The sequence below is a fragment of the Echiichthys vipera genome, assembly GCF_963691815.1.
Source record: "Echiichthys vipera genome assembly, chromosome: 9".
In the NCBI taxonomy this organism is placed as follows: Eukaryota; Metazoa; Chordata; class Actinopteri; order Perciformes; family Trachinidae; genus Echiichthys; species Echiichthys vipera.
In genome coordinates, this window is record NC_139834.1 from 23,881,720 (window position 1) to 23,897,270 (window position 15,551).

A 15,551-nucleotide genomic window follows, 5' to 3' on the forward strand; every position below is an offset into this window, starting at 1 on the left:
ATTGACATCATCAGGTTTGCTGATGAAACACTTGGGGTGACCTGTTCATTAATCTCCTCTGATAACCTTTGATAACAAGCTTCTTTGAATGTCAGGACAGCTTCAGATACATCGGTGAGAGGAATCATCGTGGTCCTCTCACATCAGTGCCTGTGTGAAGAAAGCCAGTGAGCATCTCTACCAGACTTCAGGCCCTCAAGGTGCTAAAGACTTTCTACACCTGCACCACAGAGAGCGTCCTGACAGGCAGCATCACCGCCTGGTTGGGGAACAGCACCGAGAGGGATCACCTGTCCCTGCAGACATTTAGTATGTCTGGTTCATTTAAGATCCTGATAAATTGATTTGTACACCATGATGTTCCAGCAGGGTTAACCTGTAGTATACCCCTCCGTTTAGCTTTATTTGGTGAGAGAGAGAGAGAGAGAGAGAGAGAGAGAGAGAGAGAGAGAGAGAGAGAGAGAGAGAGATAACATGAGACTTACTCTACTGTGTCACCATGTGCACACAGAATCCCACAAGGTGAATTAATCATGATTGATACAGAAATGTATGTCTATTCAGAAAAATTGCATATAGAGATATCATTAGGATAACATTTTTCATTGGGGATTAAGTACATTTGATGGAAAATAACATCTTATTAATGAGTGTATTGTAATGCATTGAAAGTAAAGGAGGTTATTCATTTAAAAAAAGTTAATTTATCCTGAGACTGAGAGAAAAAAGGAGGTTATTAATTTAAAGTATGTTATTTTATCCTGTGAGTGGCAGGGTGCAGAGCTCAACAGAAGGCAGCAAGGGCAGTAAATATCCTACTTTGAACAATAAAAATAAATTATCACAATTGAATTACAAGAGGGAGACCTTTGCCAAACCAAATCAAGTGTCATGTTGACTGCAAAATTGTCTCCTTCTGCGGGAACCATAATGTTTTATGTTTGCTTACAAAATGTATCTATTGATTACTAATTCCACATGTGTTTTTAAGCCTATAAACCCTGATTGTTTTGTCAATTGTGTTAATAACAGTGTCTTCTCTCTTCTCATGTGTGTTGATCATGTTGACAAGCTGCTGCATGCAACTGCTCTTATAAATAGGGTTTAACTGAATTGAATGGAATCGGATTTCGTAGTCTACTGTGCAAAAATGAACGGCAACAAAACCTTTCAGAGGGTAAAACAGGTCTTGAGCATTTTAGGAAAGCCCTTTGAAGGACTTGAGTTGCAAATTAGCTCAGGTTACAACTCCTGTGCTCCAATATTTGATTACAAACCGTTTAAATCTATCCATAATAATAAAATATCCTAACAAAAGCATCCAGTGTGCAGCAAGATGGTGAGGAGGGGTCTTGCACAATTAGGAAATGGATAGTGTCACTTTGGGGGAGTGGTTCCTGACTCCCACACATTATTGTTTTTCACACGCTGACCTGTACTTGAAAATTAAGTGCATTTTAAATGCAATTGCACCTGTCCCATTTTATCATTGGATATATTTTCGATGCATGGTGAATCCTGCTCTTCGTGCATCTTTTTAGAGCATCCACATGATTTTATTTTGCCTACTCCTGTTCTTCTAATTGGCAAGTCTGCAATGGTGGCGACAGAGAGCTGCAGAAATGACATTCCCTCTCTCCTCCAGGGCTACATCTCCGTTATCTGGGCGGAGAAAGGGGGAAGGAGGGGTAGACCAACCTCCACACTGCCTCTCTGTCCACACTCACAACTCCTCTGAGCAGGAACCGGCTAGTGCATGTCATCCAGACGGATATTCTGAAGAGAGGAGGCGAGGATCCATCAGAACAAAGCGGAATCGTTTACATTTTGAAAACGGGATTGTACGTTGCGTTTCCGCAGGTTTTTTTGGACTCCACTTCCTGCTTCTTGTTGCACTAAATGAGCTCTCATTGTGGCTGAAGCGAGGATCCCCTCCTTTTGTGTTGCTCTGCAGTTGTTTATTCTCACACCAACTTCTGCCTCCGGTTTCCCCAAATAGGAGGTTTCGTTTCAGTTTTTTCTTGTTTCGGCCTAAACGGAATGAATGACAAAAACAAAGGAGGTTGATGTACATAACTCTCCGACTCACCTCGTCTTCGCCTCGCCCAAGGAACGGAGACTCCATCTCCGGCAGAAGATGGAAAGCGGAGGCGGGACGGAGGGCTCGGACAGCGGGCAGACGCAACACGCGGCGCCCGGGCAGCAGCAGCCGAACCCCCGGCCTGAAACCGCGGGGTTCTCTGCGACGGTGTCCCCTCAGCCTCCGGGCGAGAAGAAGAAGATAAACCGGGCTCCATCCCCGGCCAGACCCAAGGATGTGCCCGGTTGGTCACTCACCAAGATCCGTGGAGGGATCGGGACCCCGACCCTCAGCGTCAAACCGGGAGCCATCCACCTGGGTAGCCGCATTTCCAGGCGCAGCCCCGTGGGAAGTCTTGCGGGAAAGGACGGCAAAGCGGAGAAGATCGGTGGTAGTAAAGCGGTGGGAAAACACTCTTCTTCCGCCGCGTTGTCTAAAACGGCCAAGGCGGCCAAGAGCACCGGGGGACGGAGGAAGGTGTCGGACGCCAGCATTGGATCCGACGATTTATCCAAGGACTCCGGCTGCGCCACCGGCAAGCTCTCCCCGACCGACAGTAGCTCCGAGCTCTCGGACTGTGCCTCTGAGGAAAACAAGCTCTCCGCGGACGCTGTGAGCAGCGACGCCGAATCGAGGAGTAGCAGGGGCGGTGGGCCGGACGGAGACAAGCCGCTCAGGGATGGCGTGTCGGCCGACAGAGCTCTCCAACAAGCCGCGGCTAAGACCACCTGCTCCGCCAAGGACCGGCTCTCCCTGGGCGTGGATACCGGGGAAGGGAGCATATCCCCCGGGGAGGAGCGCTCGGCCACCTCGTTTGACAGCAGGGTGCCTGCCAGCACATCTCTGGCTTTCTCAGACCTCACAGAGGAGTTTATGGACGGCATGCATGAGGAGTTTGTTCGGGAAATTGAGGAGCTTAGATCTGAGAATGATTACCTTAAAGTAAGTGCAACATAGCCTGTATTCCCAAGTGTGAATGTGTGGTAAAGATTCCCCATGGGTATAGTGTTTAATGAAAGAGAGCATGTTTTATAGAATAACTTGTTCGATTATTATGAAGATGCAAGGAAAACAATCTCCCCTTCTGTCAGAATCATGGTGTTTTATTATATAAGTCTGTTGGGCTTACTTACCAGTCCACTCTGGCATGGTTCCCAGTGTGTAGAGATGCATTTGGATGCCACCCAAGGCTACACACTACATACAAGGATGATGATGATTATGATGTTATGACTATAGTCCTCAGCAGCACAAAACATGCAGCCTTGCAACCTCAGAAGGACATGTTTTAAATGGGATATCTGCATGTGCAAAGTGGAGGAAAGAGCCTGCTGCAAGTTCGACGTGTGGATGTAGTGTTTTGGGCAGATAGTGGCTTTTCAGCATAATTTGCCTGTCAGTGTTGTCAGTTGCCCCACCCCCCCTCAGCTCACATGGTGGAGGTGAGGATGTAATCTTACATAACAGCCTGTGGGGTTGTCAGTCTCTGAAGCCTGCATCCTTTCTCTCTGTCTGGCTGCCAATTTACCAAGATATTGCATGAAATGGTCAAAATCATGTATTCTGTAAATTTGACAGCAGTTCTACCCAAATGTGTCCAATCAAACCCCAAACCTCAACACTCAAAACAACATCTCAGTGCATCACTGCAACATCCTCATCATCACATGGAGTCACAGTGGGATAGCACGTCATGAGACTGTGATACTAAAGGCATCTACCAGCTCCCACAGGTCAAACGGTGCCATACAGCCTTGAGGGTGATTGATTAGGGGAGGGATCAATTATATTACCATGTCCCTAAGCTCTAACTGGCAGTTACCATACAAGCCAATAATTGTCAGAGATTGATTGTGGAGGGTGATTGATTAGCAACACTTCAAACAGGAGGAACACCTCATCTCTTCTCAGGGAGTCCTGCAAAACTGTTCATTGGAGAATGTAGAGTCTTGGTGGACCTTCCTGTAGATGGCTCCACACAAAGAAGAATACTTTTAGCCAACTTGCTGCTCTTGTAAACACAAGCCATAATGCCTTTGACATAAAACACAACTGTTCTGAAAGTACTATAGTAATCTTGATGTTCATGATATAATTCACCATATTATCAATTTTATTTATACTAGCCAGCAAACTAATTGTGATTATTGCTTCATAATGTTTTGAAGCCCTAATTAGTGTTCATTGAAGCTATTTATGAAGTAAAAATATCAAGCATTTGCTGATTCCAGCTTCACAATTGTGAGGATTTGGGAAACATTGAGTTCTGAAGATATTTTTCAATATTTGATGTCTCCTACACAGAATTAATCATCAGCTGTCGTTCTAACTCTGATTTCACGTGCTGTCTGTCGGAAATCATGATTAATTGAAGTCTTTTCAGATGTTAATAGGATGCAAATCCCTGCCGTCACACACACACACACACACACACACACACACACACACACACACACACACACACACACACACACACACACACACACGCACGTACGTTTATATATGCATACCCACACATATAGTAGGTTCACACAGAGCTGCTGCTTGAATATATAGGACAGTATATGAATATATATAACGGAGCTTCCTTATTAGACCACCCCAAAGTCTCATGGGATGCCCGGCAGTGTGGTGAGTGGGGCTGTGTCTGTTGTTGCAGCTGCGAGGAACACCTGGTTAGTAATCAGAGGATGAAAACAACATGCTGCTGTTGTGTCAGGCTCCCCCTCAATCTTTCTCTCTGTGTCTGATGTTTGTTTTTTTGTCCAGCTTCTAATCTACACGCTCCAACTCCTTCTCTCTATTTCCACCCACAATGTTCATCCTTTTTCTCTGTCAGTGCACACTAAGGGGGCACCCACACTCGGCCCAGACGTGCCGTGCTTTAGCATGACTGAATTAAAGGTCTGTCTGTCTACAACTGTGGCTTCATGTAGCGCATATCAATAATGCTGACTGTCTGTTGACTGCAGCTACGGTTTCTCATTAGGTCTGTATTTAGGAGATCAAAACACCAAACAGATGTTGGAATCTCTTTAATTATGAAATAATAATATTTTAGTGTGTATGATGTTTATATTTAATACCATTGAAGCTATGAAAGAACACAGCGGTTAACAGTTAAATCTTCCAGACACCGTACCTGCAGCCATACTTACTACTTTCCTGCAGCCAGAACATACAGTATTTTAAGGTGACATGCTAGCAGCAGTTTGCTTGGCTGTCCCATCTACACACCTTGTTGAACATCTGTCACTCAGTAGGAACCTCAACAATTAATTCAACTATCATTCGGATCTACACGCTGCGATTGGACATGATAAACTACACGTAGGTCTTTACTGCTGGCCTTTTGTTACAGCTGAACACAGTCACAAAGATGGGCCTTTTAACCTTTTGGGAATGTCTGTCCTGTGACTACAATTTAAGCTAACAGCTGAGCATTTGTGCAGGCTAAACGGTTAAGTCGCTTAATATCCTCTGATCAAATTGTACGTATCGCCTGCCTGGCAATTTATTCTCCTGAATTGTATTGAGGCAATTCTCTGAATCTTGAAGACGTGGGACTTAGTTTTGAATAGACGACTGATCAACTCCTATTAAATGCTTCATACCCATGCTGATTTAAGGCTGTCTTCCTTCACTGGTATGCTGATATTATAAAAACACAAGATTTCTTTCAGTTATAGTACGCTACATGTGACAGATATGTAACAGATATCATGTCAATGTGTCTTTCTTCTGTAGTCTCAGTGGCGCTGTGAAGTTAAACAAACATGAAAGCCATCCAAATCCACTGCTTGTATAATTAAGCAGCATGTAAATGTCATGTCTTAAAAAGGAATAATTCGACATTTTGGGAAATTTCCTTTTGCTTGCTAAGAGTTAGATTAGAAAATCAATATCACTCTCACGTCTTTATAGTCAATATAAATACAGCCAGTAGCTGGTTAGTGTAGCTTAGCACGAACACTGGAAGCAGGGAGAAATAGCCGGCCTGGTTCTGTCCTACAGTAAACCATTATCACCAGAGATGATGTGCGTGAGCTCTGATTTCTAACATTGACCAGTCTGGCTCACTCATATCTGACATCTCATTGGTTGATTCAGTCTGCTGACTGGCTGGTTGCTCCCATGACACAAACCATCTTCACTGTTTTCTTTAGTTAGCTGTGTAAAGCAGGTCAGTGGACCACCTCTCTCTCTCTCTCTCTGTCTCTCAGTCTCTCAGTCTCTCGCCACATTAACTTGTAATTCCCTTGTTTCGTGTCCTCACATTCTCACGCTCTGATGTCGTCCCGTCTACATTTCTTTTACGCTCTGTTTTCTTCCCCTCCCTGTTTTTTTTCTATCTCTTCCCCTTTCCTCTCGCCTGTCATTTGCTTCCATTTTCTCTTCTGTCATTTTCTTTCTTTCTCTTTCCTTTCCCTCTGTTCTTTCTGTTTCTTTCCTTTCTTTTTGTGTCTTTTCCTCTCTTTCCCTTCTATATATCTTTTTCCTCTCCTCTCCTCCCCTTTCCTTATATTATCATCTTTCCTTTAGTGTCCTTCCTTACCTTCCTTTATGTGATTATTCTTAGGCTTTCCTTTCCTTTCTTTTCTTTTCCTTAACTTCTCTTTCTTCTCATTTTTCATTTCATCCATGCCTCCTCTCTCTGTACTGCAGATGTCTAGCACATTGGTCAGTGTTGTGCAGATTGCTTCTTGCTGCAGTCTATTTTAGCTCGATCAACAAATTTCTTTCACAAGAACATACACACACACACACACACACACAAACACACACACACACACACACACACACACACACACACACACACACACACACACACACACACACACACACACACACACACACACATAGATGCGTGTATACGTGTGTCAAATTGTTTATACTGTAGGTGGTAGCAGCCTAAACACACCATGTCCATGTACTTTTCTTGCTGTCCGCACACGCACACGCACACGCACACGCACACATCCCCAGAGCTCATTGTTGCTGCAGTTGGAGCTCTGCACAATCTGACCCACATTCTCCCTGTAGTACATTTTGACAGCATTACTACTGCTGCTACAACTGCGTGTACTCTTTTCCTTATATTGCTTACACATCACTCACAGATTTCCCCCCCCCCTACTCCCACATTACACATTCTTGAAAACACACTGTTGTGTAACACACCACCTGCCGTCACTTCAAGCCCAGCGACCCAGACTTCTTCTGGTGGGGTGTGGTTGATTTTGGTGCAGACACACGCGCAAATACAAGAGCTGCACTTTCAATACGATTCAGAGGGATGATGCAATTCACGCTGTCAGGCTGAAATGAATATTTCATAAGTCATTGGTAAATTGGTAGCATGTACTGGCTCATCTTTGAGTGGTATCCTATACTTTTTTTGAAAACCTTTGCTTAGATACTTCATATTTTGAGAGTGTTGGAATTTCCTTTCCTTTGCCCTCATTTTTTCCCTGCAGGGACTGTTAAGAGTCTCATCTAAGGTAATCTGATAACCTGACCTTTGACCTTCTGGGAGAGAGAAAAGAGAATCAATACAGAAACATATTATATTACTCAGTGGGCCATTCTGCTACTTACAACGTGTAGATCTCCATTTCTGATGACCCCTTTTACCTGACTTGAGAGAATATTACACAGCTGTTCATGTTAAAAAGACTCTAATTGTTGTTATGGCTGCCCTGATAATGAAGGATGATGAAGACGAACATGTGGTGGCTAATGACAGCGAGCAGCGATTTATGGGATGGATTATGAACAAGGTTAATAGATGAGGATGTTTTGATGATGATTGTCTTGCATTTATGACAAATGTGCTTTAAGCTATAATAAACAAAAAAGGATTCTCTTTATGGCCCATGTGCACATAATGCTGTCAGCCCTTGGAAGTTACACTCAGGTCTCAAAGTCTCATAACGGCTCTTCTCCCTGCAGGTTGATATCCGAGTAGTAACTTTTAAAGGACAGATGCACTTATACACTCTCTCTCCTTCATTTTCTCCAGGATGAGATGGAGGAGTTGAGGTCTGAGATGCTTGAGATGAGGGACATGTACATGGAGGATGACGTCTACCAGCTGCAGGATCTACGGCAACAGCTTGAGCAGGTATAACTGGGCGGACAGAACGACTTAATGTATACTTATTCAACCTCAGTTCTAATTTTTTTGTGATATCCTGTTTTGAAACTTTAAATGTATTAAGCAGAGCATGTATCTTTGGGGAATGGGTGCTACACAAGGCCAGGTGCATCTAAGAGGACGTAGACAGATGACACATGACTTCATCCACTCACACTGCTTCTGTTTCTCAGGCAAATAAGACGTGCCGCATCCTGCAGTACCGGCTGAGGAAGGCAGAACGACGCTCTCTCCGCGTGGCCCAAACAGGGCAGGTGGATGGAGAACTGATAAGAACGCTGGAGCAAGACGTCAAAGTAAGTGTCAACGTGTTTGAGAGTGATTGATATGGCAAAGTGAAGCTCTTGGTGGAAGATGTTCTAAAGTCTGTTTTCGATTATTCAAAACGTTACATACAAATCGTCTTTCAACCTGGGCTGAGGCAGACATCGTCTCGGCTGCGGTCGAGAACTCAGTGGATAGGAACAGGCTCCTGTGCACCAGACAACTTGGACATCTTTATTATTAATGAAAAAGAAAAAAATAATGTTTTGATGTCTTTCTGAATCTGCCTAAGCTGTCACTCTCTCACCTGTTTGTTTTGTTCTACTGTTGGACGTCTCGCTTTAGTCGGTTAACAATTGCCCAAGCCAGGTTTCTGTGTCTTGCTTGCAACCTGATTAAAGTGAAGGGGGTTAGCCCTGAAGCTTGTGACAACTTCAGCCCAGGCTCATGGTGGACTGAACTTTAAGCTTAATTAGATCACACCTTTTGCCTCCCACTTCTACTTAGCAAAGCCATTCGCGGATTGTGTCTGTATGCAAATGAAGCGATAGACCACAACAAACAAAAAAGATCAAAAATATTCTCCATGGTTTACCGGTCTGACATAACCAGACTTAACTCAAAAACAAGAGATCAAAATTCACAAGGAATCACAAGGTTTAGGGACCTTAAATATGTCTGATTGTTGTTACACACACACACTGTGTTGGTTTTTGGATGGTTTATGTATTTCGAGACAGTTCTTATGACCCTTTTCCTTCACACTGTTGAAGTCACAAGAGCGCGGTGAGGTCAGACTTCCTCTAATGTGTCTAAGGAATGTTCTTGTTTAAAATGACACACACGCACACGCACACGCACACGCACACAGAATGCAATAAATGTACATATAGACAGCATGTTCTTTTATAAGCGTCCTTAACAGTAGTCTATGCATAACCACCAGTCATCCCAGTCGCTTCAGGAATCCCTGATGAAGTGATAAAGGCCAGTTATACACAAACACACCGAGTCTAGGGTAAAGCTTCTGCGTGTGTGTTTTGTCACACTGACCATGGACCATACACTCAGTCAAATTCACAGCGTTCCGCCAACATTTTTCCATGTGATAGAGGATACAATGAGGCCTTTATACCCTCAAAGAGAAAGAGAGTGTGTGAGAGTGAGACTGTGATGTCACTCTCCGAGGGCTCTCTGCCGGCTGTTGCTGTCTGTCTCTCCGCTGCTGTCTCACCATCTGGCTGTTTTGGAAGAAGGAAGGAAGGAAGGAGGGAAGGAAGGAAGGAAGGAAGTGGGGAATGGGATGAGCGTACATCCTGTGTGTCTGAGGGTGGAAAAAAAGGGGGTTGGTCAATTTTTTGAAAATTCAAATAAACCAATCAGAGAGGGAAGTTGAAGCAGGGAGGTAAACATGGAAAAAAGAGAAATGCAAAAGATAGAGAGAAACTTTTAAAAAAATCGAAGCGGGGAAAACAAGGGTTAGTTGATGTGAATGGAGCTCTGACTTGAATTTAAATCTTAATAGCCAATGGGAGCACTGAAATAAGGAGTCGGGGAGTGAGGTCAGAAATGATAGAGAAAAAAAAGTCTCATCTGTTGGTTGCATTAGAAAAGAGCAGGGTTCATACGGACACTGGGAATCCTTGAAAACACTTGAATCTTAGTGTGGTGTTTTCAAGGATTCCCAGCAAACGTACGAAACCTGCTCTTTGCATTTTTGGAAAGTGCTTGGATTTTGAATAAAGTGCTTGAAACTGCTTGAATTCTATGTTTTATGTGATGACAAAATATGATATAACAGAAAAAATAACTTCTGCATATCTGAGAGACTGAAAACAGCATTTTTTGCATTAAAAAATGACTCGTTTTGTACTCAAATGTGTAGTTTTCCACAGCTATAAGGCGCTGGAAAATAATGCACCTTGAAATACTTGAAAAGTGCATGAATTTGACTTCGGAAAATGTGTAAGAACCCTGAAAGACAGGTCATAAAACTATACACTGCAGGGAGACAAACCCTACCGCTCTCACAACACATGAATGATTGTGTCGTCTTGCCGCCAGAGCCAAAGACTGCAAACTGAAGCTCAAGTTACTTGTGTGTGTCTGACTGTGTATGTGTGTGTCTGAGTGTGTGTGTGTGTCTGTGTGTTTGAGTGTGTGTAATAATCCCGTATAAGCTTCTCTTTTGCGGGCCTCTCCCAGTCACTCATCTGTTTATTCTTGTGGCTTTCGCATTAGCCTTATAAAAACAGACACTCACTCCTGCCTCTGTGACTCAACGCTGATTCAGCTCTAGTGGAAAATAACTTAACCAGCTTTAAAAAAAATAAAAAAAGACAATGACTATAAACAAGTGCTATTTTCTGAATGCCCTGATAATTATTTGAGAAGAACACTTACCTCTAAAGTTGCTCAAATATGATAAGGGAATCATCCTTCTTTGCATTAACTGCCAACAGATCATAGGCATATGCAACCTGTAAATGAGGTTGCAAGAATACGTTTCCTTGTATTAAAGGGTACTGAGCAAAAAAAATGGGAACCACTGACTTTAACCATTTAGGTGTGAATACCGCGAATGTCTGCAGAAAAGCTGGATACAGTGTGACATAGAAGGAACATTTAGCATACATGTAATGCTCATTGTTTATTAGGTTTTGTGATTATGTGTTACTTAAATTTACTGAAATACAATGGCTTTAAAAAAAGTGATTCACTGATTTTCACTTTAATTTGATGTCCTTTGTATCCTGCTGGAAAAAAGACACTGTTAGCCAGACTTTACAATAAATGAACTTGGAATAAATCCTTATCAGAAAATGCTTCATATAATAGAAAGTGGGGAGAAAAGAAGTTCGGGTAAAAAGCCAGTAAGTTGGTGATTACGATAAGTGAAAAACAATGAATGCCCTTGTGAGACAAATATAGTTGTAAGTACTGCTGTTGGACATGCCCAGTGAGTGTTGAACTTCATGGTCCAACTTGACCTTGACTCGCTGAGCTGCACGAGACTGAGCTGCTTTACAAAAGAAATTGGCTTAACTCACTCAGCATGCAAATGCACACAAATTTGTAAGTTATACACACAGACACACAGACACAGACACACAGACACAGACACACACACACACACACACACACACACACACACACACACACACACACACACACACACACACGCTTAAACTGGAACACTGGAACACACACATGAACTCTCTCACACCCTCGTTTTGCTCACTTAAACTTTGTTTGTCCTTCACTCTGCTGTTCCCTGTCTGTCTTTTTGGTCCCGTGACTTTAAGTGCTCCTCCAGGGAGAATACGGGGGCTGGTGTGAGTGGTGAAGACAGATGGAGAAACAGAAAGACAGTGTGTTTGTTGAAATGCTTCTCAAATGAATATTACGTGACAAAAACATCTCTTATCTAGGTCAAATGCTCTTCTTTGTGTTGTTTTAAAAATCATGTGTGTCGGCTTGCATCTGACTCGTGTGTGTGTGTAAGTGTGTTAATATACAGCTGTCAGAGTCTCCATGAGAATGTCTGACATCATTTCCTGTCCTTCTCACCGACTTCTCTCATTCCCATAGGCTACAGACATCTGGACACACACACAGAGGAAATAGTTGTTAGGATTCTCATGATGTCAACACGACAGTTGCTCTTCACCCTATCTCCAGAGAGAAGCAGTCGTGCATTTGCCTTGAAGGGCCGACCATAAACTTTCCGACACTTATGATCTCAGCTCTTTTAAGTGACAAAATGTGTTCGCTTGCTAAAAGTATATCCTACAGTTTTGAAAATATGCTCACCAGATGTTCAGTGAGAAGATAGATATCGTTTTCATCTGTGTCTTCAGTATAGACAGCGGTCTAGGATGTGTTAAGCATAGCTAGCTGCCCAAATAAGGAGAGACCTCAGAGCACTACAGCAGTCACTGTACACCAGGACAGCTTTATGGTGCCTCTATAATAAAGTGTCACCAGTACATCTGTGTTATTAGTTAATGTAAACATAATATGTACAGTGAATGTAATTATTTGACATAGTCCACCACCCTTCCCCATGGCCATACCATCTCTGTACTATAGTGTGTGTGTAATGACACACAGTCATTAGATTAGAGCTTGGAAGCAGCAGTGTGTGTGTGTGTGTGTGTGTGTGTGTGTGTGTGTGTGTGTGTGTGTGTGTGTGTGTGTGTGTGTGTGTGTGTGTGTGTGTGTGTGTGTGTGTGTGTGTGTGTGTGTGTGTGTGTGTGTGTGTGTGTGTGTGTGTGTGTGTGTGTGTGTGTGTGTGTGTGTGTGTGTGTGTGTGTGTGTGTGTGTGTGTGTGTGTGTGTGTGTGTGTGTGTGTGTGTGTGTGTGTGTGTGTGTGTGTGTGTGTGTGTGTGTGTGTGTGTGTGTGTGTGTGTTGCGAGCTTGGAAGCAGCAGTATCCGGTACATTTATCTGAAGCCAGCTCCCAGCCTCATCTCCATATATTATAATGTGAGTGTGTGTGTGTGTGGGTGAACGAGAGAGAAAATTGTTTTTCAGTTGAGTTCTTATTTTGTTAGAACGCACGCACACACACATATCCCAAGCCCCACTCCATGCACTGTGTCATGCACACACTGTATGAAGTACAGTTTCCATAAGCACCATTAATAACATCCCTGTTCCCAATGAACTGTGGTTTCTGTGTGTGTGTGTGATGTGTCAGTATTGAACAAAGTACCACTACTAATTTTGTTACATATACTGATTATTTCTACCATTATAGTTTTTACAGCTCTGCAGAACGTATAAGTTAAGTAAGCTCGTACAGTATTATATGTACATATTTTTCTGTTAAGACTCTCAAATGTTATTATTTGCGTTTTTTTTCTCGGTTTTATATCATTTCGTATTTTATTATTATTAATATTGTTTGGACTGTTGGTCAAACCAAAAAACAAGTATTATGAAGTCATCCCCCCCATCGCCTGTGAGCCAGTTATGGACCTTTTGCACAATTTTCTGACATTTAATTGACTGACCAATTACTTGAAAAGATAACTGAGAGATAACCGTAATTAGCCATATCAAGTTTGAGTACTACTACCACTGCTATGATATCAAGTACTGTATCTACACCACTGGATGTATGTATGTATGTATGTAAGTACGCCCTAATACATGCATGATATTGGAGGTGAGATCACACTGCCAACTGCCAAATGACAAGCCAAGGATTGTGGGAATGCATCTCATTCCTCCGCCCTCTGTCCCTCCCTCTTTCTCTTCTCTCGTTATCCAAAGATAGATGGATCACAGCCTGTGCTGGAACAGATGTCACACCACTGTTTCACACTCTCTTCCACACATAATGGTCTTATAAATAGGCACAGAGCAGATTACTTTTGCTGTAACATCCTCTGAACGGGTGATGAGAGGCCAGAGCGTTGGACGAAAGTCAAGAAGGTCAGCAGCATCAACACTAAACATCAACACCAGGGCAACCTCAGAGTTCCTCACAACATCCTGTAATCCTTCTGATTAAACATAAATGAAATATAAACACTGTTCTCTCATATTCAGTAGTATTTATACAGCTGATAATCTTTGAATATAGGATCAAATCAAACTGGGCAAGAGAGAAGCTACATTAGTGATCAATGGGTGGGAATGGAGTTTGTACCTACCTATATTATGGATACTGGTACATATTTGACAAACTGGGATATGATGACTGTAGAAGAAGAAGAATTCCTTTATTAGTCCCGCGGATGGGGAAATTCAATTTTCACTCTATTATTTTTTACACACACACACAGGCTCGAAATACACACACATGCTCAGACAGGAACTATATACATGCAACCAATGGAGAGATGTTAGAGCGAGGGGGCTGCCAGTGACCGGCGCCCCGAGCAGTTGGGGGTACTACCACCCCCGTAAAGCTGTTTCTTATTATCAAATGATGACTTGGATTCAGATGAACTTTATCAGCCCATACAGGGAAATTTGTTTGGTCCAGTGCTCCAGACATCATCAAATCCAAGGTAAAAAACAAACACGAGTCCACCAGATAATAACATGAGACAAAAAAAATAAAGGCAAATAAAACAGATACAGATATAAAAGTGCAAGTGACCAGCTAAGAGATTTAAGCTGTATTAAGCTGTGTGTTATACAGGCTGGTGGCTTTAAGAATAAAATAGGTCAAAAGCTGTAGCCGGAAACATTATATTTTCACGTTGTCATCCCATTCTCATGAACTCTGTCTCGGGAACTCCTTGACTATCAATAGTTTTACTTCAGAAAGAAAAAAAGTTTTGAATTCTTCTTTAACCACTGCCAATACCAAGTTAGAAAAAGGGTGAAAAGTAAAGCGAGACAGCATTTGCAAGTTTAAAAGAACCCTTAAAAAAGTAAATCATTTTGTCAATACTCCACAACTGAAACACTACACTGAAAACCATCGTCTCCATTCTCCCCACCAGAACCATACACACAGCTACCATATGAATCGGATTTACAGAGCATCACATAAACTCTGGAGTGATAAAAGTCAAGTTTATTGTTTATTTTTAAGTAAAAATATACGAATACATTTTTCCCCACTGTGCAGAAGTGGTTCTCTATCTTACAGTAAGACTTTGCTAATTTGTTATTGTGTTGCCACATAAAATGTAATCCAATCCGTCTGATCAGTAATTAGGAGACAGAGCATTAGTCTACTTTGGTGTGGGATTGTGAAAGATTTAAAAAAAACCACACGTCTGCACATCTACGAGCTGATAATGCAGTACTCCCTTCGAGCTAAACAGCAGGCAGTCGATAATTCTACAAGTTCTACGGAACATTGTAAGCACATTTCATAGCTCATTAAAAAAACTATATAGACACCTCCAAGGTTGACCATGAGAAAACCTCAGTTTCCCTTCAGATTCAGTGGAGTCATCATCCCCCAACATGAAGCCCCAGTGTGTGTTTTGATCAACGACATGCAGGACTGAGCCGCTGTAGAGTGCTGAGGTAAATAAAAGTTCAGATTGAGGGAGTGTTCCTGTCAGATTCAGCATCAGAT

The 15,551-nt window shown here is 42.6% G+C and overlaps 1 protein-coding gene across 1 annotated transcript in view; it reads left to right on the plus strand.

Moving 5' to 3' along the window:
* Nucleotides 1-2,044: 2,044 nt before the first annotated feature.
* The window catches only part of LOC310951319 (microtubule cross-linking factor 2-like), a gene marked incomplete at its 5' end in the record, with an annotated part of 98,818 nt that continues 85,311 nt past the window's right edge, over nt 2,045-15,551 (plus strand). Inside the window, 3 exons of the mRNA XM_083919480.1 lie at nt 2,045-3,022; nt 8,103-8,204; nt 8,411-8,533. Coding sequence (XP_083775606.1) covers nt 2,045-3,022; nt 8,103-8,204; nt 8,411-8,533 — 1,203 coding nt within the window. The remainder of the gene's footprint in view (nt 3,023-8,102; nt 8,205-8,410; nt 8,534-15,551) is intronic.